We start from the raw sequence: 25,272 nt of genomic DNA, 5'->3' as shown, positions 1-25,272 counted from the left end.
CACATGAAACAACTACAGGTTTCACATAGAGCAAATATTCAATAAATTACAACTACCGCTCATGTAGAACCATTAAGTAGAAAAAACTGAGAAATCACCCTACTCAAAACCAGCTTTTTCTTCTCTCCTGTCACCACACTCCACTTTTCCTAAAAGCATACTATATACCTGGAATACAGTAGGTGCTCAGAATCTGTCGAATGAATGATTCTGGGAAATGCCCTAACTAGATACAGTCCTACTATATATATATATATATATATATATGTTAAAACTGGAGCAAGGAACAAAAAAAATCTGGAAGCTAGTCTGTTTTGATAGAAGCACAAAACTAAGAGGCAGTGGCTCTCCCCTGCACTCACCCACCCCTCTCATCGTTAAACAGTCTACAGCTCATTGCTAGGTCCTTTTTCTATGCTTATCATTCCAAAGGCTTTAAGTAATGAGGTGCTAGTGGGATTCTAGGGGTTTTCACAGAGTTATACAAATAGATGGTGAAAGGCATTAAAAAGTGTTATTTACTGACCTAGAGAAGTAGCAGAATGCTGTTGGAGCTGTAGTTTTATTTTTCCATATGACGTGAAAAGTGAAAGCTGACCTTCCTTTTCTTAGACTTCCTTGGAAATAAGTCAGTCTCGATGCACTGATTGGGAGGTTGGAGTGGTAATAGTAAAGGGTGGGTGATGACTGCTTCTCAAGCAGGAAAAGACCCACATTTCAAAACTATTAGTAAGTAACTGGTTTTATAATAAAGATGGACTAGTGGGAGGAAGTCTTTACTGGAATAAGGCTGCCTACCTGGGTTCTTCCGTATAACCCTTTTCTTTAGGCGCCTGGAAGTCCCACCTACAATAAAGGAAATAACCACAATGATGTGCACCCAGAGCTTCATGTCAAACTTTATACCCTCCCCTTCTCTTCCAAGGACAAATAAAAAATCCAGACACGAGCCCAAAGCAAGAACTCTCTCGAAGCACACATACCCTAAGTTGAAAAACCATTTATTTCACAGGAAAGAAAAAAACGTGATCCAACTCTATGTGTCCACCTGCCACAAGCCTTTGGGCCAAAGACTCAGAAGCAGTGATGCTCTCACCAGGGCCATTCTCAAATCCAACCCCCACTGGAAGCAGGAGGTGGGGAGACAGCGTAGCCCCCACCAGTTTCCGCACACAACGAGACCTGCTAGAACAGAACATGAATGGGAAGCTACAGAAGCATCGGAGGACAGTTCGAACAGGGAAATGGGCAGGAGAGGAAAGGAAGAGGTGGTCTGACTTAACAAGGTAAATTAAGGTCCACGGTTCCTGAGGGACTTAACGCACAGAGCCGAGAACGTCCCGGAGACGGGTACCATGAAGAGTGTATTCTTATGCACAATCGCAGCTTGGAATTTCAGCCCACACACATCCCACCTGAAAGAGAGCACAACACAGGGGCTTTACAGCAAACCTCAAAAGGGCTTTCCCACTTAAACGTCAAAAAATGTCTGGTAATTTAACACTCCTTTTAAATTTACTTACTTGTACATCCCCAATATCACAATAATCTTAAAGTGAAAAGAGCTTGAAGGCCAGAGAGTAACTGGGAAGGTCAAGCAATCCCAGAATGGGGCTTTTCTTTCAATTAAATAGCAAATTTTCTTTCATGAGTAGGCAACACTGCATTTCTCTGCACATTAGCATTGCTCAGAGAAGGTAATTCCACATCACAAACTGTCATTGGAAGGCAAGGAAAAAGGAAAGGTTCCAATTAGCTCTCTGGGGTAATAAGTGAAAAATATGTTTGACTCTGAGAGCTACTACCAAGGTCCAAGTTAAAAACCATTCAAAGTCTAGGCAAAAGTACCATCAACTGAACAAGCTGTTAAGACCTGAGGGCATTCAACTCTTGCCTAAATAAAAAAACTAAAAGAATGTACTGGAGGTCAAGTGTAAACTACACATCGAGTTTATTTTCTAGCCCTATGAGTGATTTCCCATCTAATAACCCTGGGCACGTTACATACCTTTTGCCCCAACGGAAAAGATGATGGAGTAGCTAGCACCCACCCCGTTACTACAGGATTACAGATCAATGTCTGGGACACACTGGGGGATACTCAAAACTAAGGGCATTGAGAATCACCCTTAATACAACAGCAACCTCAAATACCTAGAGCCCACAGCTGGCAAGCATCAAAAGAGAATGTACTCAAGTAGAGCCAAACGGACCATGAGGCTTAAAGTGTGCAGTAGAGAAAAAGCCAGGACTCAAGGTAGCGCTGGTGGTTCAAGAGGATTAAATGCCCATAACTAGTGGGAAGATGAAGGGAGTGATCTGCATAAGGCCAACCTCCCAAACCCGGATTTGAACATTACGAGAGCAAAATTAACAGGTCTGCATGCTTATTTATATTATCATCACATATCCTAAAGAGGAGAGGATGTCAAATCTAACACTACAGGGACAGTTTAGAACACAGTAAACAGGCTCTTACAGGACAGATGTGAAGATAAAGCAATAGAGTGGGTTCAGGGAATGAATCTGAGCTGCGCAGAGAAGTTGGATTTGAGTCTATGCCTCAGATTCCTTGTTGAACTCCATTTTCTATATTAAAAGAAGACACCTTTTCTACTCCTCTCTGCCCCAACTTAACATCAAGTAAGTTTTTTCTATAAAGCTCATAGGGGGTGAACTGTTCAGCAATGTCAGAAACACACTGCTTCAAGATTAAGACAATGCCATCTGGGTAGTCTTCATCCTAACTGGAACCTGAGCAGTGATGACCAGTTAACTAGTTATGGATTTTATCACTACAGGCCACAGCAGACCTTTCACACAGCATGAAAAACAGGCATCTTGCAGACCTTAGTAATATCACATACCTATAAATTTCAACAAAGGCTCTGAAAAACAGCACACCTGAGTTTGAATGTCTGGGTCACAGGTTCAGTTCAATTACAGCACACAGGTGTGACCCAAGATTCATCGCACCACTTTGCTTTTCCAGACACAGAATCAGACAGACTCCCACAACTAGGAGCTCTGGAAAAATAGCCATGAGGGCTAAGGATCTTTACACGTTTCAAAAAGTTACGTAGTTAGGACTTCGGCCTAGCCTCTGAACCATGCTAGTAACTTTATTCTAACCCTGCAAAAAGCAAGCAAGCAGGGCAGCCCAACTGGAGCCTTTAGGCTGCAGGAGGGATGGCAAAACCAGAACAGGGGACACCCCACCACTCTCACCTCAAGCTTTAAAAGGCTGAGTACCGCGCCCGATCCGCATACTGCTCCCGCTCATACCGGGCCATGTCGTACAGGGAATTCCGCGCGGCCGCCGAAGCTTGGGACAACTCACTGTCATGCCCGTAACCGTAGCCCTCTCCAACAGTGGGGACTGGGGCTGTAGCGCGACGCAGGGGGCTCCGATCCCGCCCGTAATATGAAGTGGAAGCTGCAGTAACAGCAGCAGCGGCTGCTGCAGCAGCAGCGGCTGTAGCAGCAGCAGCTCCTGAGGTCGGCAACAGGTGTCTATCGTAGGGATCGAGAGAGGTGGAGGTGAGGTGACTGGCCATGGCTGTATTCTGGACTTGTGGCAGCTGGGACAGGGTCTGCTCTGCGTAATTATACGCAGAAGCAGCTGCAGCCGCCACTGCCTCATAGGACCGGGAAGCACGGCAGCGCTTGTAGTAGGCATCGAGCGCGCCGTACGTGTTGTTGTAATACAACGAATCCCCATAGCTCATGGTGTAAGGTGTACGCACTGCTCCATATTGCTCATTATACTGCTCGGTAAAGTCTGCCACGCGGCCCGAACGATCTACCGGGCACTCTTTGGACCAGTGCCCCTCTTTCCCGCACCGATAGCAGCCGCTCTGGTCTCCCATCCCGGGCGCAGTCCTAAGCCGGCTGGTGGACAACTGCACGTGCATTCGTTTGCCTTGAAGAAACAGACGCAAGAAGGGTTGCTATCACTTAGTCATAGCCCCAGCCCCTACCCCAGTCACTGGTCATACATAGCAACAGTTTTTACCTAGGAAACTCTTAATGCAGGGCTCAACACCAAAAAGATTTAGAAAAAAAAAAAAAGTCCAATACATAAATTCAGTACAATGACCTGATTTCAGGCAAGTATCAATTGGATGAAGAAATGTTTCCACTCTAAGACCTAACACTAGTTTAATGCTTAAGAAGGAAACAACTCTTGCTCAAAAACAAGCATCTCATCCTTTGCCAAGTAGCTGTGGACAAAAAGTACTCTGAACAATGTCCCAAAGTCAAAAGAAAGCACAATAAAGAGCGCTCCACAGACTGACACCTCCAATCTTCACTATCAAGACTCTAATTTCATTAAGCAGGAGAATGCAAAGGCCAGTCCAGTCCTCCAGACTCCCACCCCACCCTACCCTACCCCAAAATCGAAGAGAACAGAGCAAGACTCTAAAGTTACCACTAACAGAGGATCCAGATTTCGATTCATGGCTGAGTGTGACAGGCAATTTTCAAGATTTCTGGAAAAAAACACTTGGGGAAGCGGGGAGGAATACAAGTTGAAGGACTGCCTGCCCTTTAGCTGGGTCCTATAAATCGCTGGTTCTGCTCTTCATCCTAACAAGGATTCTTTACAACCTACAGCTTGATGGCCCCTAGTAGAATCAAAGGAAACAGGGCCGAGTTCACAAGATACCTGAAATTTTTATAAAGATTACGAAAAACTTGGAAGAAAAGGGGAATGAGAAAAGTGGAGAATACCTGTATTATTAGTGGATCAAACTGTTCATTTTAGCAGATTAAAGTTTTTCTCCTTAAACTAGAAATCTGAGGTCCTAAAAACATGCACTTAATAGTAATACTATTTTCTGCTGAAAATTAAAATTTGTATTCTGGAAAAGTATTACTTCTGAAAACCTAACCAAAAAATGAAACTTTCTGGAAAAATTTAAGTTTTAAACCTTTTCACAGAAGCAGTTTCCACCTAACATGATCTACCAATTTAATGGTAAGCAAAATTCCAGCAAAAACTTGCCAAATGCAATTGGCTGACATACCCAAACACAAATGTCAAAGTGAATGGATAGAATCAGGGGAGTCAACAGGTCATCTATTTAGCTAATGTTACAGAAAGTAATAAATACAGAATTTCACTTGCAAAATTAAAGTTAGGTTCTGGTAGGCTAGAAAAGGGGTGGAAGGACCAAAACACTAAAAAAGTTCTGGTTTAAACATTACATCTGGTTAAGTGTAGGTTGCACGTTAAGAGTTAAGATATGCAATTAAATATTTCAGTGCTTATTTAAAGTGTTAACCCATGTTCCTCTGGCATTTGCATTCGGGGCCACATCAGCACCTAACAAAATCAGAAAATAAGTGTAATCAAGGAACCAACCAAACACATTCAAGACATAAAGATCATTAATAAATACTGATCTCAGCCAGAAAAAGAAAGTAAGTCTTTAAAATATTTAAAATAGATGTTTTTTTCAAAAAATAAATACACGTGACCCTTGAACAACTCAGGTTTGAACTGCACAGGCCTACTTATGCGAAATTCAAACTTGTGTTGTTCAAGGGTCAACTGTATTTTCAACTTGAAGATGGGAATCCGCTTGTGCAGAGGGCCAGCTTAAGTTATACTCAGATTTTCGACTGGGGCGGGGTGGGACAGTGCCCTTAACCCCGGCGTTGTTCAAGGATCAACTGTATACCCAATTCTGAGAAAACGAAAAGGAAAAAGACCATTGTAATAAATACTGCTCCTTTAGACATACTGTACCAGGCAGTATTAAGGAGAATGGGGATAACAGTAAGGAAAATGGGGCAAAAATAACTAAGTACAGGTAGCATCAGAGAGCCTAGAGTGCTACAAGGATAATTTGTCCTGAATCAGTCCACACTGCTCCTCCCTTACACATGTAAGCAAGCACACAGCACCAACTCTTCTGACTGTTTAAGAACAGAAGTGTCCAAAAATTAGGTATCATATCATAAACCCTCTTCAAGAGCAACTTTTGCTCCCAATTAAGTTGACACAAAATAATTCTCAACTTACCAATTAAAAAAGAAAACACCAGACCCGAGAGACATGTGATACTTCTTAGCAATCCACAGCAATACCCATGACAGGACACCCGTTACTTGGGGGAATGATAATCAGACCTCCAGCTCTAAGAAAGGTCCAATTTAAGGGAAATAAACAGCAAAGACAGCAGCAATGCCTCTTAACAATAGGACTGCTCAGGGAAAGCAGCAGCCAGTACCTTGATTCGGACTAAAAAGATTGGAATGTAGGTTAAAAATGTAGCAAGGACTTGGAAGTAGTTACAGTCAAAAGGAAAAGGCTCTTTTTGGACACTGGGGACCCAAAGGCAGTGAAAGGAGAGTTAACAACTCATCGTTACCACCCCCTTCCCGACTGTCACTCTTACCACAGGAACTTAGAGCTTAAATCAAGAAAATACGTTCCAAAGAAAGGGACAATCCACAATATCACACACGCTGCCTTCCAGGCACAACTAAAACAATTCATGTAGTCAAGGCTTCAAGGTAACACCCATCTAAGTGCTCACGGAGGGATGTTAGAGTCCATCCCCCAAACCAGTGAAAAGGCATTGCCAAAATCTCAATACCTCCTCCTCAGCAACTCCTGAAATCAGTTTAATTCTAGAGTGGCTTCACGAACCTCTTGGTATAAGCAACAAGAGCTGTAGCCCTTTAAAAATACCAGTTATCTAAAGACTATTTTTACTGAAAAGTTATGTATGAGTTGGGATGAGGTGGGGCAGCTTAACGGGGATTCTACTGCTAAATGTGTTGCTTAAGCAACTTTTGCCAGGTTCTTCGTATGTAAAATGCATAATGCTGATACAGGCATACCTTGCTTTATTGCGCTTCACAGATGTTGCGGGGTTTTTTTTTTTCAAATTGAAGGCAAGACCCTCCACCACCAAAAGGTTACGCCTCGCTTTAACTCGCTTTACTGCAATACTTGCTTTATTGCAATGGTCAGGAACCGAACCTGCAATATCTCCGAGGTATGCCTGCACTGTGCTGAGGCAATAAATTCAGAGTGAAACACTGCTATATACTTTACTACCCCACCCCGCCCAAAAGACAACATAACTGGGCAAATCTTCAGAGGAAAGGATTTCTGCACTAGTACCCATTAGAAAAAATAATAAAAATTTTAAAAAGCCTTAGGGGCTCCACACTAAAACCAAGTGGTTTTTCTCACAGAGCCTTGCTTTGCCTAAGGTAAAGCCTCTAAATCCCATGCATTCTCCATTTTAGGTCCATCACCCACACTTACTTCTTCACCATCAGCCAGCCACCAGCTGTATCTCTACTCCAAACCCCTCTCTCTTTACTTTTCCAACCTATTTTCTGCATATAGCCTTGTTCAGCCCTCTTCTCATAGAGGGTGGTTCACCTTGAAACTCTGTGTTGTCAAGGCCCCTGATGGCCTCTACCGCATCCTCTGCCCGCTCCATGTGTACGAAGGCATAATCTTTCACGATGTCACACTCGATGACTGGACCATACTCCTCAAACTTGGCCCGAAGCTCTTTGTTGGTACAGGTGGGGCTGATGTTGCCCACATGTAACTTGGTGGAGGTTTTGCTCTTATTCTTGCTGGCTTCCACGTTGATGTTCACCCCGTGCAGCTTGTAATGGTGCAGGTTGCGGATGGCATCCTCGGCCGCCGTCTTGTCCTCTATGTGCACAAAGCCGTAGTTCTTAATGATATCACATTCCAGCACCTTCCCATACTGCTCAAAGAGTGAGCGGATCTCCTGCTCGGTGGCCTCCCGGGGCAGGTTTCCGATGAACAGCTTCACCATCTTCACAAACCTGGAGAAGAACAAAATTTTAAAAAGACCTTAGACCCAGGTTAGTTTAAAAAAAAAAAAAAAAAAAAAAATTCAACGCTGTCGTATCTTTTCACTCTAGCTAATATTTCCAAACAGTTTTCCCTCTTTCACAGGCCCACCTCCATACAATAATGAAAGGGAAGTAGACGTGAGGAGGCCTGCTACAGTAAGGGCTATAGAACCTATAAAAACCTGTGTAACAAAGAGGTCCTTAGTAGACAAAGGATTTGGTATGAAATGGATAGTTTCAAACGGGAATGGTAATGAAAATGCGAGCATAAATACAACGCTGAGGGGACTGGGCTCGTCTATCCACTGTGAGGACAGTTAGAAAACAAAGGTCTGGCTGGAATGACTGCCTAAAATTATGAATTGGCTCTTCCTCTCGTAACCGAAGTGGCCACCATTTCCGGAAAAGCGGGCTACGATTTGAGGTTTTCCTTTGGAAGCAGCGAACGGGCAACTTGGGCCAGATAGCGAGGGGTGAGGAGTACAGGAAGTGCCGGAGTGGGGAACGCCTCTCCGGGTGCCATCCCACGAGCTCCCGCAGAATGGAGAAAAGCGTGCAGAGAAGGGGGCTTCAGACTCAAGAGCCAGACATCAATGTCTCAGAAACGGGGTTCTAATTCCTAAGTCTAAGGGAACGGCGGTTATCTCGGTGGGAACCTCGAAGCAAGAAACCGAGCCAAGTCGGGCAGGGAGCAGGGTGGGAGAAAGCAAGGTCTTCTCGGGGGAGTCGTGGGGGAAGGGACGCTTCAGGCTTACCGCGCCAATGCCGAGCACCGACGTCGGCTCTCACTGACGGGTGCGGAGGCCGCGACCCCACTCGGATACCCCTGAAGCCCAAAGGAATGAGGTAAGATTTAACAGGGAAAAAGATACTGTAGAGGGGGTCGGAGTCTCTCACCCGCACGGGAACCAGCAGGAACTCTTCCTCGCGGTGCGGACCTTCTGACAAAACGCTAAAATGGCGGCGGCCGCAGCAGTGACTCTGGGTAGAGAGGGGGTGAGGCCACCACCGTATTGGCCACTCAGTAGAGTAAAAGGCAAACGTTCCCGCAGATCCTCTTCCTGATTGGTTACCACGAATGCCAATTACCTGAGAGGCCGGGAAGAGGTGGAAACGTCAGTAATCCCTGAGCTTTTATGCGAAAGCCAATGAGCGCCAATCTCGCGATGCCGAAGCCACTGATTGGGTAAGAGGCAAGCATGAGGGAGGAACTACAAACGTGGGCTTCGCCAGCGGGGTTCGACCCGCCATTAGGCAGAGCGAGCTAGGGGCCAGGTGTGGCGATCTTGAGCTTCATGGCGCCAACTTTGTTAAGCTTACTCATTTCGCCACTTCCATGTACACACCCTGGCAACATTCCGCGCTCTATTTTGCCTTCTACTCCAAATTTCTCCCTCTAAACTCCCAAACCACCCCCTCGCAGCCAGGATAACTGCTTTAGGCAGACCCAAAGGCCGGTAAGAAAAATAGCGAGGGCTCCCTCCTAAAGAAATCAACCGCCTCCTTTGACCAAGAATCCATACTGTAGCTTTGGGAGTCCCGAGCTCCCCCAAATTACTTTCATAGGTGGTGATGAAAGGAACTCAGAAAATGGTTAATGGAGGATACAATTAGGGTATAATGGCCCCGAAGTCGGCCTAGTTGGTTGGGGCTGCAGTACTCAGGGGGCACTGAGGAGACCACCCTCCCGGAGTCCAATATGAAGAGGCTTCTCCGTGTGACCGTGGAGACTGAGAAAACACCCCCACCCTACCCTGAGAAAAAACTGGAGCAGAAAAGTTTTTTGTTTTATTTTATTAGGCGCCATCAGCCAGAGCTGTAGGTTTTAACTCCTAGAACCGACCTTAGAGGGAAGAGCCTAATCACAACCAGCTATAACAAAGTACAATCAAAACGGCCTTCTCCGAGGGTCCGGCTCCCCCATCACATTTTCTTTCTCATCCTTTGGCATTTTCACATAATCCCATATTCACTGAGCAAGCAATGACCCGTTCTTTGCAAGGCAACTTTTGAAGAGAGTTAAGTAGCGGAGAGGGACAGGTACAAGTGGAAGAACTTAAAATACGAACTTAAAACATGATCGTAGTAAATTGTTTATGAGGAAAAGGATCATTAGGAGAGATGACACAAGTAGAAGGTCCAAAGCAAACCCCCGCCCCCCCAAAAAAAAAAGAGGGATTGTGGTCATAAAGAGATAGGTGAAGTAAGGGTTATGGAAATGGGTTTTAAAACCTGACAGGACTCTGAAATCCAACGGTGGAAAACTGGTCAAGAACTTATTCTGGAGTGGAAAATGGTAAGGACCTAAAAATGTCAAAATATAACATTTACAGATATGGTGGTCACATCTTTTTCCATTTTCATTGCAGACTCTGATACTGAGACTGAGTAAAGACCATAGGATCAGTGATGAAGAAAACCAACTCCATGTTAGTCAGCTGCTTGTGTGCCCTTTTGAAGGGGTCAGAATTAGGAGGTGGTCACAACTCAATCTGCACAGAGGAAGGCATCTGGTATAGAAATCCTCTCAGCTCCTTTCAGTTTGATTTTCCAAAATATTTTGTGTCCCAACATCCCTGGAGATAAACTTTCTTCCAAAATACCCAAGTATATGAGATCAACTCACTCTATGTATGAAACTAGGAATCTCGCCACGTCCGATAGGAGACTGGGAATATAAATCTTCTCAGGATCAAAACTCAAGCGTTTACAGACCACTGCCCACCCCCATCACCCAACGTAATTATTTGATTTACCTTCTGAAAGCCATCTAGGTCCAGTGGTATGTTTCATTTTGCAAGCTCATCCAACCAGGTAAACCACATTAAACCATCCCCCTGCTTTTTAAGACCCATTGCAATTTGAAAATTTTCAAACTCACCCTAACCCAATCTGGTTCTTTCCAGAATCTCCCCACCCCCGAACTGTTCTCCATCCAGCACACTGGCCTTTTTGTCCTAAGTTCATTCAGACTGCAATGTTCTCCGGGTCCTTCACTGGCCACCCATCTAAAGACATCCCTCTACTCCAACCCTACTTTGGCACACTAACCCATGACTCCATGTTATTTTTCCAAATACTTACCACCATTTGAAATCCTATTTGTTCATTCACTTTTCTGCCTTCCTCCCACCCCCTGCCCCCAGCAAACACTTGTTCTACAAGGACAGGGACCTTTTCTTACTCCCTACTATGTCCACAGTGTTAGAACTGCACCTGGCACATGGTAAGCCTTCAAATATTTGCAGTTAACAAATGGATGAATGAATGCATTCATGAGTTAACGTCTTGCTAACTGAAAGGAGGGAAATGACTGGATTTTCAGTTAATATCAGCTTAAGAAGAGGGACACTTAGTACTAAAAACAAGCACATTTACTCTTATCAGCTAGTACTTTCCAGTCTCTCTCAAACAGAATAAGCAGGTGCCCAAAAGCCAGGGGGTAACCTATGCTACAGCGTTTGATCACCAGGAATATCAGCTTGACAAATGCTGCAAAATGAAGCTTTAGGTAGGAAGATTTAAAGCTAGTGTCTCCGTTAATGATGTTCATCTACCCAACTGTGTTTTACCAAGTACTGAAGGAGCTTAATGTTTGTTCCTTAAAAACCATAATGTTTTTTAAACTAAAGACATCTGTTCCAAACCCTCTACCTTATCACCCCAACTACAGAGAATGGAATGTTTTAAAAGTACCTTGCCTAGAACACTGTAGTTGCAATTTTACTGATCAGGTCACCAAGCCCCTAACAGGTAAAGTGACTTGTCTCAAGTCATCTAGAAAGCTGACGTTGTCAGTCAAGCATATATACCAGGGGTGCCAAAACAATATATACACATGACTTGTATTCATCTTTTGTTATCCGTATGTTTTGAGTGCTACAATTTCAATAGTTCTTTCCTTTCTTAACATGTGTATACATCGGTTTGGCACCTTCTGTACATACTCTGGCTGCAGATCTTGAAGAGACTGAGAGTGTGGGTGGGTGCCTGACCACTGCACTGTACACCTGAAGCTGAATAATACTGTATGTCAACTATAATATATATAGTCACGGGATATGGAGTACAGCATAGGGAATAGTCAATGGAATTGTAATAGATATATACAATGTCAGAGGGGCAATAGACTGGGGGAGGGGGGTTACCCTTTGTGAGGGGTGAAATGTCTATTACATTGTTTTGTACACCTTAAACGAATAAAAAAAAAAATTTAAAAAAAAAAGAAAGAGTATGGGACCTGGACTCCTGAAAGGGAAATGAGGGACAAATTCAAATTTAGGGGGGAAACACTGGCATCAGTGAAAACCACTCAAATGTGAATAAGCAATCTGTATTAATTTCATAGCCTTAGGGGTGTATATAATTTTACACCTAATAAATAACTGGCTCCCGGTCCAGAAATGAGTTACTGGTCTAACAAGGGCTAAAATTAAAAACCAGTATTCTCCAGGGGTGTTCAAAGGGAGCCAGTAGGCCAGTTAAGCAAGCTTCCTACTCCTCCAATCCCACTCCCCAGCTACAGACTCTTAGCCTGCTTAATGTCTTTGCAGGCCCAGACTTTTCTTCTCCATACCCAGGAGAATCTGATCCCAAGACACTGTACCGTGTTGCCTGAGACTGGAGGGGGCCCAAACTAGTGTGGCCCAGTGGCTTACATCACTCCTAGGTAGCATTCATTACAAAAATCCACTGTCTTTCACTATTACTCACATGTGCTGCACTCACACCTACATCCCAAACCCTCTACTCAGCTGTGTGCTCCATGAGGCAGGCCATCCCAATCTCCTGAGAATGTTCCAACTCATTTCTATGAGATGGCTAGCATTTAATGAGCAGTGACTACATACGAGGCCCTACACTTGTCACTTGTTCTCATTTGATCCTTCCAACAGTATTATTGTAATGATTACAATAAGCAAAGTCTTGGATGGTTCAAAAAGGCTGCTTCAATTCCTTGATCCATTACTTTCTAACCATGTGATTTTAAGAAAAATTACTTAACCTACAGCCTCAACTTACCCATTTATAAAATAGGTTTAGGAATACCTAACACATTTAGGTTGCAATGAAGAGTAAATGAAATATATGAAAAGCACTTTTAACAGTGCTTAGCATGTATTGAGTAAATGTTAGCTACCATTCCCATTTTATAAACGAAAAAACTGAGGTAGAGTCCTGACACATCCAAGATCACACAACTAAGTGCTAGAACCAGGATTCAAACTCAAGAAGCCTGATTTTATTAGCGCCAATACCCTTAGTCATTTTCTCTGTACCAAGTCAGTTTTCAAATCTAACTCCAGAAAGTTTTTCTTGAATTACTGGGACTGCCCCATCCTCACCTTCCCTACCTATCACTTTCCTAGCATTGCTTATTAACTGTTAACTAGTTCACTGAGGTAGGTCCTGCCTCCCCAGACTGTAAATTCCTCAAGGTCAGCCCAAGTGCTCTATACTTGCTGCACTACAGGCACAGTATTTCAAACGACTCAGAGCTAGACTTAAAATCATTTAAGAACTTTTCCCCCTAGGAAATTCTAGATTCTACCCTTTATGACCTTTTAAAAGGTACCTATAAGAATTTAGGTGAATATAAATGTTCCACCTGCCATCCATCTTATCTTCTCTACTACCTGAACTCCAATTACATACTAGTCCATAAATCTAGGAAATTTTCATTATGACCTCAGGCATCCCATGTGATAGTCAGCTTACTTGGCTTGATAGAACAAAATGACCAGAGAACCAACAATCTGTGCAGACTTTAGAAGAGCTTAACTGACAGGCGTGACTAAAAGGTCGCCTACCCAGAGGGTGACCCCTCAGTAATAGTCCCATTACTTCCAGTACAAGGAATGGGGCCCCAGGCCTATCCCAGACAGAATTTGAAACAAGGTCCAAATCTCAGAAAACACTTCTATGTGGTCTTGTTCCAGGAATAAACCATCTAAAACTTCTCCAATGAATAAATGCCAAGTTGTATACGTGATAGATGCAAAAGAGCAAAGATGTGAAGGTTACTGGGAGCCCATATTCCCCACTCCTTTTCCCAAAATATACATGAAATGTCTGTCCTCCCATTCACTCAACCCAACCATCTCCAAGTTATAGGACCCTGGAAATCAGAAATCCACAAAACGCACAGTCTGAGGAGTGGGCTATAGGATTAACACAGGCAGCATAATTTAAGAGAGGAGGTAATTTTAAAACAATCTGCAAGAAAGGAAAATGACAAATGATTTAGCTTTGTAGCTCTTTCTGGCTTGAACAATGAGAAGCCCGTGGCAGTTAAGGGCATCAGGACCAAAAGATGACAGGCAGTTATAAAGTGATCACCTAGGCCAGGTCACCGAAGAACTTGGGCTGCAATGCAGAGCACCAACACTGACCCCAGGAGCACATTAAGCTGATTTTTCACAGAAACCAGGGGGTTGGGACAGTGGCAGAACCCTCAATGGAGAGAAAGACGACAGAAAGCCACATCGACAAAGAAATATTACAAATACGCAAGCCACAGTCACAGCCTTACAATCAATGAACTCTCCATCTTCCAGGGTAATAACCAGAGCTAAGCTTGTTAGTTTGGCCCTCAGATCACCTCACCCTCACTGCAGAACGTGACAAGAAACCTATCAAACTCCCCTCCCAGGCTTACAAAGAAATGAAGAGGAGCGAAGCACCTAAAGGTAAAGCAGTGAACAGAAAGAGAAGAAAAAGAGCTATGGCCCAAGTACCCCGACTTTACCCCACTTAGCATCCACAAGTAAGCTCATGGTTATAAAGGCCATACATACGCTTTTGCCCACTGGGCAGAAGAGAACATCTGGGTCAAACTACTCTGTCACGGGCAAGTTCGCAAGAAGCCAGTGAAGGAGGCTGAAGAGAACCCATCTGAACCCAGCTGACACACACCTCCCCAAAATCACCTTGCCCCAAGCAAGCTACCAGATTAAATCTCTAAAGCCGCCTTCCCCAAAGGAACATCACCTGGTTGTCCTGTTATCACCCCACCCCACCCCCCGTCTTCTTCCATTCACCCATCATTGATCCCAAGCCTCCCATCTTGTCCCTGGCGGGAACTGCCATATTTTTTTGCCTACGTCCTCTCGAGCCCCACTCCCGGAATAAAAGGACAGAAAGGCTCTGCAATTCCTCTCTATCCCAGCATCCCCACTTGCTTATGCTTGCACTTCAACCCTTTCCCAGAGTCTATCATGACAGCCTCAAATACAAACCCAGCGAGAAAACTTCTGTAAACCCTAACATATGGAGACAGAGAAAGTGAGTCTCAGGTGACAAGGATAAGGTAGGCAGGACGCAGGAAGGACGCTCCACGGTGATGTTCAACAGGCGAAATACCAAGGCTGTGGCCAGACTCTCCCACACCCGCTTCCAAGTGTCCCTGCCCATCCGTTCTCCAACTACAGGGCAGTACCAGACACAGACAGCACCCCCACCCCACTAATGGCGCCTTCCAGGTCCCAGCTCCAGCACTTAACTCAAACCCACTGCCTGAAGGATCCAGAAGCCTCGTCAGCACCAAAGCAGCCCATTCCCCACTTCTCAGTTGAGAAGCCAAACCCTGGAACCACCCTGCTGGAGCACAGGTTGTTTCTCAATGGGAAACAAGGGAAAATGGTCAAGCATATGCAGAGGAAAATGGGCAATCCATTTCATGCACTGTTGGTGTAATTCAAGCTGAGGGCTGAATAAGTCCAAGCAACTTGGTCTGGACTCTCCAGTCTAAAGATGGCCGACCAGCAGACGACGACGAGCTAAGTCCTTCTGAGTAGCAGGGAACTCATTCGAATTCCCACATTCAAACCCCCTTCCTCAGCTGCCCTGGGTTCTCTGGCTGCCTCCCCTTTTGCTGTCACGTCTTCCTGGATGTCAAACTGGCTCCTCTGAAACAGTGCAATCAAGACAATGACAACCAGGTTTCCAAACTGCAAATTGCCCCAAGTTTTATTTGTAGTCCATACAAAAGGGAAAAAAAATTAAGGTTTTCTAATACCACCTACTTGGGGAGACGGGGAAGTGGGACTGTGCCACTCAGCATCAGCTAGAACATCAGGGGACAGGAGGGATTTGGACATACACCAACTGACTGTCCCAACAGGAACTCAGTCTCAACAGTCTCAGAGGGACAGTCAGGGACCCCTGGACTGCTGGCACCGCTTGGCGCACAGGAAATGGTTAAGCTAACCCTTTCCAGGCCTCCCTCATATCTAAAAAGAAAAAGGCGCCGCCGACCTCAGCTGTAGGTTGCTTCCCCATCCAGACGACCTTAAATATCGCGCACAAAAATAAAAGGGAGCCAGGAAAAAATAAAAACATAAAACAAATTCCCATCCTGGGAGATGGGAGGCAGGGGAGAGGGGAGACCGCAGATCTAGAGCCAGCAGCAAGATTTGCTGCTGAGGCGAAGGAACGAAGTAGGTTACTGCCGAACACTCAAAAGGATCGTCTCCTGGGGAAGGCCTACATGGTAGAGGGGATGAAAAACCGCCAACGGGAGAGATATGGGCCAGTGGTTAGCTCCTGGGTCTGCACCCTACCCCACTCCTCCTCTCCTTCCCTCCCCGTGATGCCCCCATCCCAGGACGGCCCTACATGCGGCGCTGGTAGCCAGAGTGCATCTGAGCTGCCCGCAGGTAATCATTATAGGAGCCCGAATAGCGTGCGTAATCAGAATGGGCATCGGGCAGGCGACGGTAATCCAGCGAGGACTTTGTCGGCGAGCGGCGGAACGAAAGCTGCGACTCTGATAAACGGCGGTAATCAGAGAGCTCGGCTAAACGCCGGTCGGAACCATACCTAGTCGAGAGAAGAAGACAGTTGGTGAATGAGACAATTGAGGGGAGGGCTCCAGGTGGGCATGGGGGAGATGCCAATGGGGATAGGGAGGGTGTGATCAAACTGGTGTCCAACAAACAAGGTTTTGTCAGAAGGCTCATCACCCTATCCAGGGCAAGAAACCAAGCCCGCCACTGAAGCCCTCCCTTCTGAACTGGCCAAGGTGGACTTTAGTCCACATTCCCAAACCACAAACAAACCCCATCCCTGGGCCCTGCACAGAAAAACCGTGGTTGGTTATCAACAGAACGGCGGACAAAAGCCAGGTCCCCAACTACCCACAGAGTGGACGCACCTCACACACCTTGCCATCAGCCAGTGAGTGCCAAAGGGACTACTCTTTGAAACCCACCCCCACCAAAGCCAGGACAACCACGTAACAGGCTTAAGGACCCTAGAGACAGTGGGAACAGCTATGGGCCACAATCTTGTAGGCAGTAGCTCCAATGGCACTTGGGCTAGCAAGACAGGTGACACTTTTCCTAGCCTGAACAGCTGGTACCACCCCAGGCTGAGCACTATGCTCCACCTGAACTCTGGTGACCAGGAAAGTTCACAGACATCACCCCCTCAAAGTCTGGACATCCCACGGGAGTAGAGAAGACCAAAGGAGGGGCCAATGGCTCCAGTTTCCCTCCCGTGCCAACCTCAGCCCCTTGCCCTAAGCCCCAGCTGGGGGCAGAGGCGGGGGGGCATACAGTACCTTTTCGACATGGCGACAGCCTTTTTGTAGGGATCGTCGTAGCTGGCCCGGGGTGGGGAGAGGCGGGTACGCTCATAGGGCGGCGGGGTGCTGTTGGCGTTGGCAACGGCCCCCTGGGACATGGACAGGTAGGCTGCAGACGGCTGACCTGCCCCATCGTAGGCACTGCCCGGCTGGCCACGGTAGGAGGCAGCAGCCTGGGGATGCTGCTGGGCAGCATAGGAAGCAGCCAATGAGGCTGACGATTGAGTGCGGTAAGGAGCTGCCAGGGTGGCAGAAGGCTGGCCCCCATAGGCAGCTGCAGCACCATAGGAGCCAGTGGCTGCAGCAGCAGACTGAGCCCCATAGGAGCCTGACAGGCCCATTGATGCTTGAGCCCCATAACTATTCAGCTGGGTCTGAACAACCGGCTGGGCCCCATAGGATCCAGCCATTGGGGTAGTGGCTTGTGCAGCGTAGGCAGCTGGCTGGCTGGCATAGGCAGCAGCTGCAGCTGGCTGTGCCACATAGGCAGCAGGCTGGGAAGAGTAGGAAGCGGCCTGTTGTGCAGCATATGGGGCAGACTGGGCATTATAAGAGGCTGAGGGCTGGGCATTGTAAGATGCTGCCTGGGCCCCATAAGCCAGTGAAGAGGCTGCAGACTGGGCCCCATAGGAGGCTGCCTGGGCCCCATAGGAGCCTAGGGAGGAAGCTGCTCCCTGGGTGTTATAGGAGGCAGCCGCACGAACCCCATAGGAAGAAGCAGCCTGTGCGCCGTAAGAGGATGGCTGGTTGCCATAGGAGGCCAGGGAGGAGCCCTGAGCCCCATAGGAGTTGAGCGAGGAAGCCGCAGCTGGCTGACCTCCATAGGAGAGGGCCGAGGCTGAGGGCTGGGCTCCACCATACGGGCCAAGTGACGAAGCTGCAGCAGACTGGGAGCTAGGGCTGGCCAGCTGGCCCCTGTACGGGGCCCCAAGGGAGACAGAGGGCTGAGCGCGGTAAGAGGCTGCCTGGGCTGCCATGGGCTGAGTCCGATAGCCGACACCCAAAGAGGCAGAAGGCTGGGCCCTGTAGGCAGCTCCCAGTGACACTGAGGGCTGGGCCCGGTAGGTGGCTGGCTGGGCCGTCAGAGGAGCCACGTAAGAGGCTCGGGGAGGTGAACGGCGCAGGGGGCTGCGGTCGCGACCAAAGAAGGGTGGTGTGGGCTGACGGGCTTGCCCATCAAAACCACCAGTGCTGTTGCCAAAAGCCTGCTGGTAGTCGAAGGTGGCAGAGAAGCCACCAGTTCCAGGGAATGCCGTATCCCCAGCCCCTGGTTTCTTGGTCTTGTCCCCAGACTGGATAGCCAGGCCAGGCCCCTTCTTCTGACCCTTGGTTGAGAGTTCCACGTTGATGCGCTTGCCCTTCACTTCTTTGCCGTTGAGCTGCGCGATGGCGGCTTTGGCATCTGCTTCCTTCTCCATGTGAACAAACGCGTAGTCTGATAAAGCAGCAGACAGAGGGTTAGCAATTAGGGGGGCAGGGCATGCTACCTGATGGGTCCCAAATTGGACACACCAACAGCACCCAGCTGTTGCCAGCTACCTCCAAGGCCTCCAAACCCTCCTCTCCAGGAGTATGTCATAAAATGTGGCTCCCACATAACAAAGCTTCTGACTGTCCCAAGCAGCAACCTGTGCCTGTGGCCTTCTCCCCATTCTCCCTTTTCCCGCTGCCACCTCACCCAACTTCCTGGTGAAAGAAAGGGCAAAGATGAACTACAACACCGGATAAAAATCTTCACAGCTCCTGTAAGCGTAAACCAGCAGACAAAACGCAGAGAGGGTGCCTGCATCACTTTATTCAGTACTCTCTAACCCAAAATAACCAAACACTACTGCTCACCTTTGAGGCTTAACTCTCAAACACTGGAAATAACCACTTACATCTTAGCATGACCCATGTCTCAACCTAGGGTCCAATTAAGGCAAGAGAGCTAGATTGCAACACACAATTCACGAAATTCCTCCATGTTGTTCTCCCCTTTTCCCACAGTACTTCCCAGTTTTCAAAGCACTTTCATACAAGACCTCACTGGGCCTCACAACAATCCTGCGAGGTAGGCAAAGCATAGGATTATTCTATTCTCCCCATTTTACAGGTGAGCAAACATGCTCACAGAATTTATATGGCTTGCCCCAAATCAAAACGAGACGAGTCAGGAACAGAACCCCAGCTCTCCATGCCCCTTCACTATACCAGTCTATCCTGGGAAGTTAATGTATAAGGCAGAACTGTGTAAAATGACTAGAAAGGGCAGACGCTGGACCCCATGCAAGCCATTGAGGTGTGGGAATGGAAACTGAATCTCCTGGCTGAGTTCAGGCCAAAGCTCCCACCCCCAGGCAACATTACAGCCTCCACTGGTTCCTCTTCAAGGGACAGAGGTATACCTTACCCCTTGGGCTCCTGTTCAGAGAGTACCATTTACAGGAAAGATTTGGTTTCTCATTTACAGGAAAGATTTAGTTTCTCAGCTTCAAGGGAAGAAGCTGCAATTACTGCAGCTAGCAGGTTCTGCTAAACTGGTTACCCCTGAGTCCTCATTCAGGATCTGAATGAGCTAAGGTGGGATAGGCTCTAAGACAGAACACAAAGACCTACACATCCACCACATAGAGAAAATTTTCTTAGGGCGAGGAGTGGGAAGAAATTCTTGTTCACACCCAAACTCACAAACCACAATGGTGCAAGCAGGATATGAAGAACAGTAAGATCATGCTGTGGGAAGCCAGTCCGTGCACTTAACCCCATCTGGACCTATGGCTACTTTACGATATACTCCAAGTACCAGGACCCCAACTTTCTCAACGGGTTTAGGAAATAAAGAACTACCTGGGTGAAATAATTAAGGTGCCATTCTTGAAGATAAAAAATCTTTTTAAATGACCTCTAAATAAATGTCCCAATTTCTACAAACTTTCATACTGGGATGCCCTCTCTTCCGGTTCCTACAGAGCAAGTCATTTTTGCAGATGTTAACACAATGCCACCAAGAGACTCCCAAAAAAATGAGAATAAAAATTTAATCAACAAGTAGAAGTCAGAAGTATGGTACAGCACAAGGAATCCTGGGCTAAAAAATAAAAGGCCTCAGTTACAGATCCAGCTATCACTGACTTGCTATAAGCTCGTAAGAAACTTACAATTTATTTCTCCATCTGACAAATCTGTCCTACCTACCTCAAGAGTTAGGAGATTCAAATGAGAAGATAAAACTACCTTGTAAAGTAGAAATAGCTATATAATGATAAAGGATTATGATGATTATTCAAGCCTAGGTATAACTATAAGCTTACTTCCCACAGAATATTATCTTTCATCTCTAATAAAACACAAGAGATACAACACCATCTGTACATGCAAATTTGGAACCTGACAGAGATGATAAAAAAAAAAAAGAACTATCACAACTCTCAGTCCTCACACCCAGGGCCAGAACCTGATTACCTATCTACCAACTGGGAAAAGCAAGTGTTCCTTTCAGCCTAGCCACAGGGCACTAGAATTGTCCTCTGATCTCTCTCCTCCATTTTGGGTAAAGTGAGCTAAAAATAGATGCTGGCGGCAGGAGTTATCTTTAAAAGCTGAGGCTGAGCTGACCCTCCGGGGCATGGCAAAACCAACTGGAGAATGCAATGGCAAGCAGAAAGCAGGAGCTTATAGGCAGATTAAGGGGAATGGGGAAAAACTCCAGGCACTGTGAGAAAATATTAAAGAACCATACTACATTCCTGACTAACCTGAAACTAGAATGAGCTAGGAAAAAACACCCAACAAAAAAAATTTTCAATGGGTTTACAAGAGCAATAGGACATCCCAACATCTACTCCCTACTTAGTTGGGTTTTATTAAGAAAGTAAGTTGTGAAATTTGAAAATTGAGATTTCACATGCAATTCAATTGATCACCCAGATGAGCTATATAACTGAAGTTTTTTTTTGTTTGTTTGTTTGTTTTTTAAAGAGAAGGAAGATTTGGGGGTGGCCGGTTAGCTCAGTTGGTTAGAGCGCGGTACTCTTAATAACAAGGTTGCTGGTTCGATCACCATATGGGCCACTGTGAGCTGCGCCCTCCACAACTAGATTGAAACTACTTGACCTGGAGCTGATAAGTCCTGCAAAAACACTCTTAACATAAACAAAAAGTTAAAAAAAAGAGAGAAGGAATATTTATTAAAGTAAGAGAAGGTTCGGCTGGGCAGAGTCTGCTGGAAATTACTGCAAACTACTTGCCATAACTGATTTTTTTAAAGCCATCAGATACAATTATAACCAGTTTATATCAGAAATTTCCTAAGCCTAATATTGGAGGGAAGTATCAATAGGTTTCCTGCTGACTCAATCACAGGAGGGCTAACTAATCCTATCAGTGAGCAGCCAAAGGCAGGCCTAGTCCTATTAAGGATTCTTAGAAACCCAACTACTCCTAGAACAAGAAAGAAAAAAACCGATCTAGAAAATTCCAGAGACCCACCTGCCTGGAGAGCTAGTTTAAGGAATAATGACTTCTGAAGGAAATCCACTGCACTTAAAGGGACTACCAATCTTTTACAGAGATCTCCTAATGATCTAAGTGGCATTACAATTCCCCCAGTACCAACTTGAGAATCCAGAAAAATTAGTTTTGCTATCCGAAAGAGTAAAAACCTCTAACTTGAATCTAAAAAGCTGTGCATAGCAGAAGAATGGCCATCCACAAAAAAGGAGAGGTAAAGATGAGTTTCCTCTTCTACCTTTTGGACCTCCCCTGGTCTAAATGGTTCCTACCTGTCAGCGACTCTCATACTTCTACTTCATTTTTGAACACCCAATAGAATGTAGCTGTGGAGAGTTGTTACAATCCACTGTTGCTATGGAGATTTTTACTCTACAAATCAAATCATATCTACTATGCTCCTGGGGTAACCAGGCAACTATGTTTTTTTCCCTGTGAAATAAACAGAACTGGATGTCCTGAGCCACGCCAAGCTTCTGTGCTTTTCGAAGGCCTGATAGCCAACATAAGACTCCATCAAATATGCCCATTCCCAGCCCAAGAAACGAGTAAGCTATTTATAGAGCCAGACCTAGTCTCCTCTACTAAATTCCCAATTATAAAACTTCACCTTCCTTCATCCCAAAGAGATAGAAAGGAATCAGTGAAGGATATGATGCTCAAATGTTTCCCACAGTCCCTTAATCAAAGTATATCAGGAGCTCTGTTACATATCAGTATAACTACAAATAAAAGCTGACCACCACTCCCTGAGGAAGTCAACGCGTTTCTGCTAATCACATTTACAGAGACAAAAGGCACAAAACTTTCGCTCTCTCACAAGGAGTCAGTCAAGAAGAGTTCTAAAAACTACATGCAGTTATATACTTCACCCTGCCCCGCCCACTGCCACTGTCAGTCCCAAACAAATTCAGGCAAACTTTTGGCTTTCTCTACTGCCTGAAAGCAAGCTTCTTGGCCAATGAGTTGCATGGTGACTGTCCCTGATAGTTTCTAGACTCCACCCTGCCTGAGAACCACAAAAGAAACACAGTAGGTCAATTAAACACAGAACTCTCATAATGAGCCATACATCCCCATCCATTTCCTGGCCAGGTGCCCCAGTCTGAGGCCCTTCCCACTCTTTTACTGTAAACAAAAGCAAAACTCCATGCACCATACAGCCTGCCTCAGAGCAACCAGCAGGAAAGCCTGATTCCGGATAGCCGTGGACTTGCATAACCTGAGTTGAGGAAAATAGAATGTAGTATTAATGCAGAACAAGGAACTGACCCTGGTAGTGGAGACTACAACCCTTTACACTTCCCCCGGTTACAGAAAGGACAAAGTATGGCCCAAAAAATGTGCCTTTCCAGGACAGCAAATGAAGTATCTTGGTGGAAATGAATAAACACCTGCACCCACATTTATTTCCTATCCTCAAAACTTCTCACAGGGTATGAGCACGTATAAATTCAACACCAGGAGTAGGGAGGGCATCAGATACTCCCAGGTTGCATCCTTGAAGAAGGATGGGCAAAGTTAACTTTGATCTGCTCCTAAGTGGAACAGACTAGCCACATACACAGGGCTGTCCCACCAAATCCTGCCAACATAAAATAAAAAGTTTGGGAGTAAAAACCCAAATTATGAAAAAAACCAACTGGGTCCCAAAATGAAGTCGGGCCTAAATTACGGTGAAATAATTTTCCCCAAGGCAAACTAAGGATGTGCCCTGAGGATTAAACTACTCAAGCAAAGACGACTAGTAAGTAAATGTTTTAGTCAATGTTTAACGAAGACCTCTCTCACACGCTCCTTCCCACGTCCCCCCTCAGCCAGAGTATGCCCCCTTGGAAAACATGCCCCAAGTTTATAAAAAGAATGACACCTCCCTGGGGCATGGGCTTGGCAAGTCTTGGGAGAAGGGGCCTTCATAAAACAAGCCGCCTTCCACATGCGAGAGATCAGGGTTTCCAGTTTGTAGATGTAAAATCGAGCCCAAAGAAACAAAAAACCCAAGTTTGAGGGAGCTACAAAGCACAGAGTTACCACGTCTAACCCACCAAACAATTCTGAAAGGCCAGCGTAGTTCGGAAGGGGCCCGTCCTGTACCCACGAGTACACCCATGCCACACAACACTAAAAAGGTCCCAGCCCAAGAAACGACCAAGGGCCCCGTTACCTTCCGCTCGGGAGCATTCACCGGGAGGGAACACGAGGGTGGTCTTGGGGCGTCAGCCCCCACCTTTTCCCTCTTCCCTCGCTCTGACCGACGTCTGGAGAGGAAGTGGGGAATGGAGAGATCTTCCCCGCTCCATGATCCGGCTTGTGCCCGTCACTTCCCAATTTCCGCTCGGTGCCAGGCCCAGGAGAACAGTGGAAGGCGCGCCCCCGGTACACTCGCAAGTCTCTCAGGCGCGTCCCCGGCCCCGTAGCTCAGCCAACAGCGGCCACCTCACCCACCCAGAGCCTCTTCCTCCCATTTTGTGAACGGTGCCTGGACCGCAAGGGGAGGAGGGTGGCTCAACCCATCGCGCCCCCAACACCTCCGGCCTCGCTCCCGCGGACTTCCCCACCACCCCCAACCGCGCAGTGACTGACCCCCCGGGAAAGGGGCGTGGCTAACAAGCAGAGTGACCCGCGCGCGCCCGCGCCTCCGCGTTACCTTTCACCACGTCACACTCGATGACGCGCCCGCGGCGCTCGAAGAGGCTGCGCAATTCCTGGCTCGTGCATGCAGCCGACACATTGCCCACGAAAATCTTCCAAGTGTTAAGAGGCCGTGGGCGCGACATCTCCACCACGAGCGCGCGCCCCGGCCGCAGCTCGTGGCCATGCAGGGCCTCAATGGCGCGGAGCGCGCCCGCGTTCTCGCGCATGTGCACGAAGGCAAACTGTTTCATGACGGCGCAGCTCATAACTGTGCCGTAGGGCGCGAAGAGGGCTGCCAGCTCCTCCGGCGTCGTATCCGCCCCATCGACATTTCCCACGAATATCTTCATTTTGTCGCCGCAGCCGCCTTCTTGGAGAGCCGGAACCTCTCCTCCAGCGACAGGCGAAACGTCCAGCCAGCCGGCAGTCCTCCCCAGGAATGGCTGGCGACCGAGAACCCCGCCGCGCAGGCGCACTGATCTAGCCAATCAGGGCTTGCATCCACCGCCTCCTGCAGCCAATCAGAGAGGCTGAGAGAAGATGCACGCAGGCGCAACCAATCCCAGAGGGCCTGAGGCCCGCTCGTTAGCTGAGGGGTGGGAGAGGGAAGACGGCGCGCGACCAACCGCCACTGCGGGGGGGAGGGGAGAGGTGGATACGCGGGCGGGGTGTGCCGGCAGCTCGAGCGGCCTAGTCAGTGA

General features: G+C 46.9%; 2 protein-coding genes across 6 annotated transcripts; both read right to left on the bottom strand.

The window, feature by feature from the left end:
• Nucleotides 1–984: 984 nt before the first annotated feature.
• Nucleotides 985–8,887, bottom strand: LOC109450383 (RNA-binding protein 4). Of its 4 annotated transcripts, none has more exons than XM_019737616.3 (4): nt 8,758–8,887; nt 7,409–7,830; nt 3,229–3,922; nt 985–1,415 (listed from the first exon to the last, which is right to left on the bottom strand). In XM_019737616.3, exons 2-3 carry the CDS (start codon nt 7,818–7,820, stop codon nt 3,237–3,239), a joined length of 1,098 nt encoding a protein of 365 aa, XP_019593175.1. In that variant the 5' UTR covers nt 7,821–7,830; nt 8,758–8,887; the 3' UTR covers nt 985–1,415; nt 3,229–3,236. The 4 variants fall into 4 exon arrangements, with proteins under 4 accessions (XP_019593175.1, XP_088645837.1, XP_019593178.1 ...); XM_088789711.1 differs by having other exon boundaries at nt 8,616–8,822; XM_074336741.2 differs by lacking the exon at nt 985–1,415 and adding an exon at nt 1,587–1,715.
• A 6,914-nt stretch (nt 8,888–15,801) lies between these two features.
• RBM14 (RNA binding motif protein 14) lies at nt 15,802–25,030 on the bottom strand. 2 transcript variants are annotated; one of them, XM_019737613.3, is made up of 3 exons: nt 24,585–25,030; nt 17,423–18,881; nt 15,802–16,680 (listed from the first exon to the last, which is right to left on the bottom strand). In XM_019737613.3, the coding sequence occupies exons 1-3, from the start codon at nt 24,919–24,921 to the stop codon at nt 16,473–16,475; spliced, it is 2,004 nt and encodes a 667-aa protein (XP_019593172.1). In that variant the 5' UTR covers nt 24,922–25,030; the 3' UTR covers nt 15,802–16,472. The 2 variants fall into 2 exon arrangements, with proteins under 2 accessions (XP_019593172.1, XP_019593173.1); XM_019737614.2 differs by lacking the exon at nt 24,585–25,030 and adding an exon at nt 24,102–24,243.
• Nucleotides 25,031–25,272: the final 242 nt, after the last annotated feature.

The sequence above is a fragment of the Rhinolophus sinicus genome, chromosome 14 (genome assembly GCF_057876585.1).
Source record: "Rhinolophus sinicus isolate RSI-liver-muscle chromosome 14, RSI-T2T, whole genome shotgun sequence".
NCBI lineage: Eukaryota > Metazoa > Chordata > Mammalia > Chiroptera > Rhinolophidae > Rhinolophus > Rhinolophus sinicus.
The sequence above is the reverse complement of the archived record's forward strand: the minus strand, read 5'-3'. Positions and strand labels throughout refer to the sequence as shown.

Coding starts and splice junctions, on each gene's coding strand:
- LOC109450383 (XM_019737616.3), bottom strand. CDS start 7,820: ATGGTGAAGCTGTTCATCGGAAACCTGCCCCGGGAGGCCACCGAGCAG. Junction 3,923..7,408: donor TGACAACACAGAGTTTCAAG/GTGAACCACCCT, acceptor TGTTTCTTCAAG/GCAAACGAATGCACGTGCAG.
- RBM14 (XM_019737613.3), bottom strand. CDS start 24,921: ATGAAGATATTCGTGGGAAATGTCGATGGGGCGGATACGACGCCGGAG. Junction 18,882..24,584: donor CGAGTGTGACGTGGTGAAAG/GTAACGCGGAGG, acceptor CTGCTTTATCAG/ACTACGCGTTTGTTCACATG. Junction 16,681..17,422: donor GCTGTCGCCATGTCGAAAAG/GTACTGTATGCC, acceptor TCTCTCGACTAG/GTATGGTTCCGACCGGCGTT.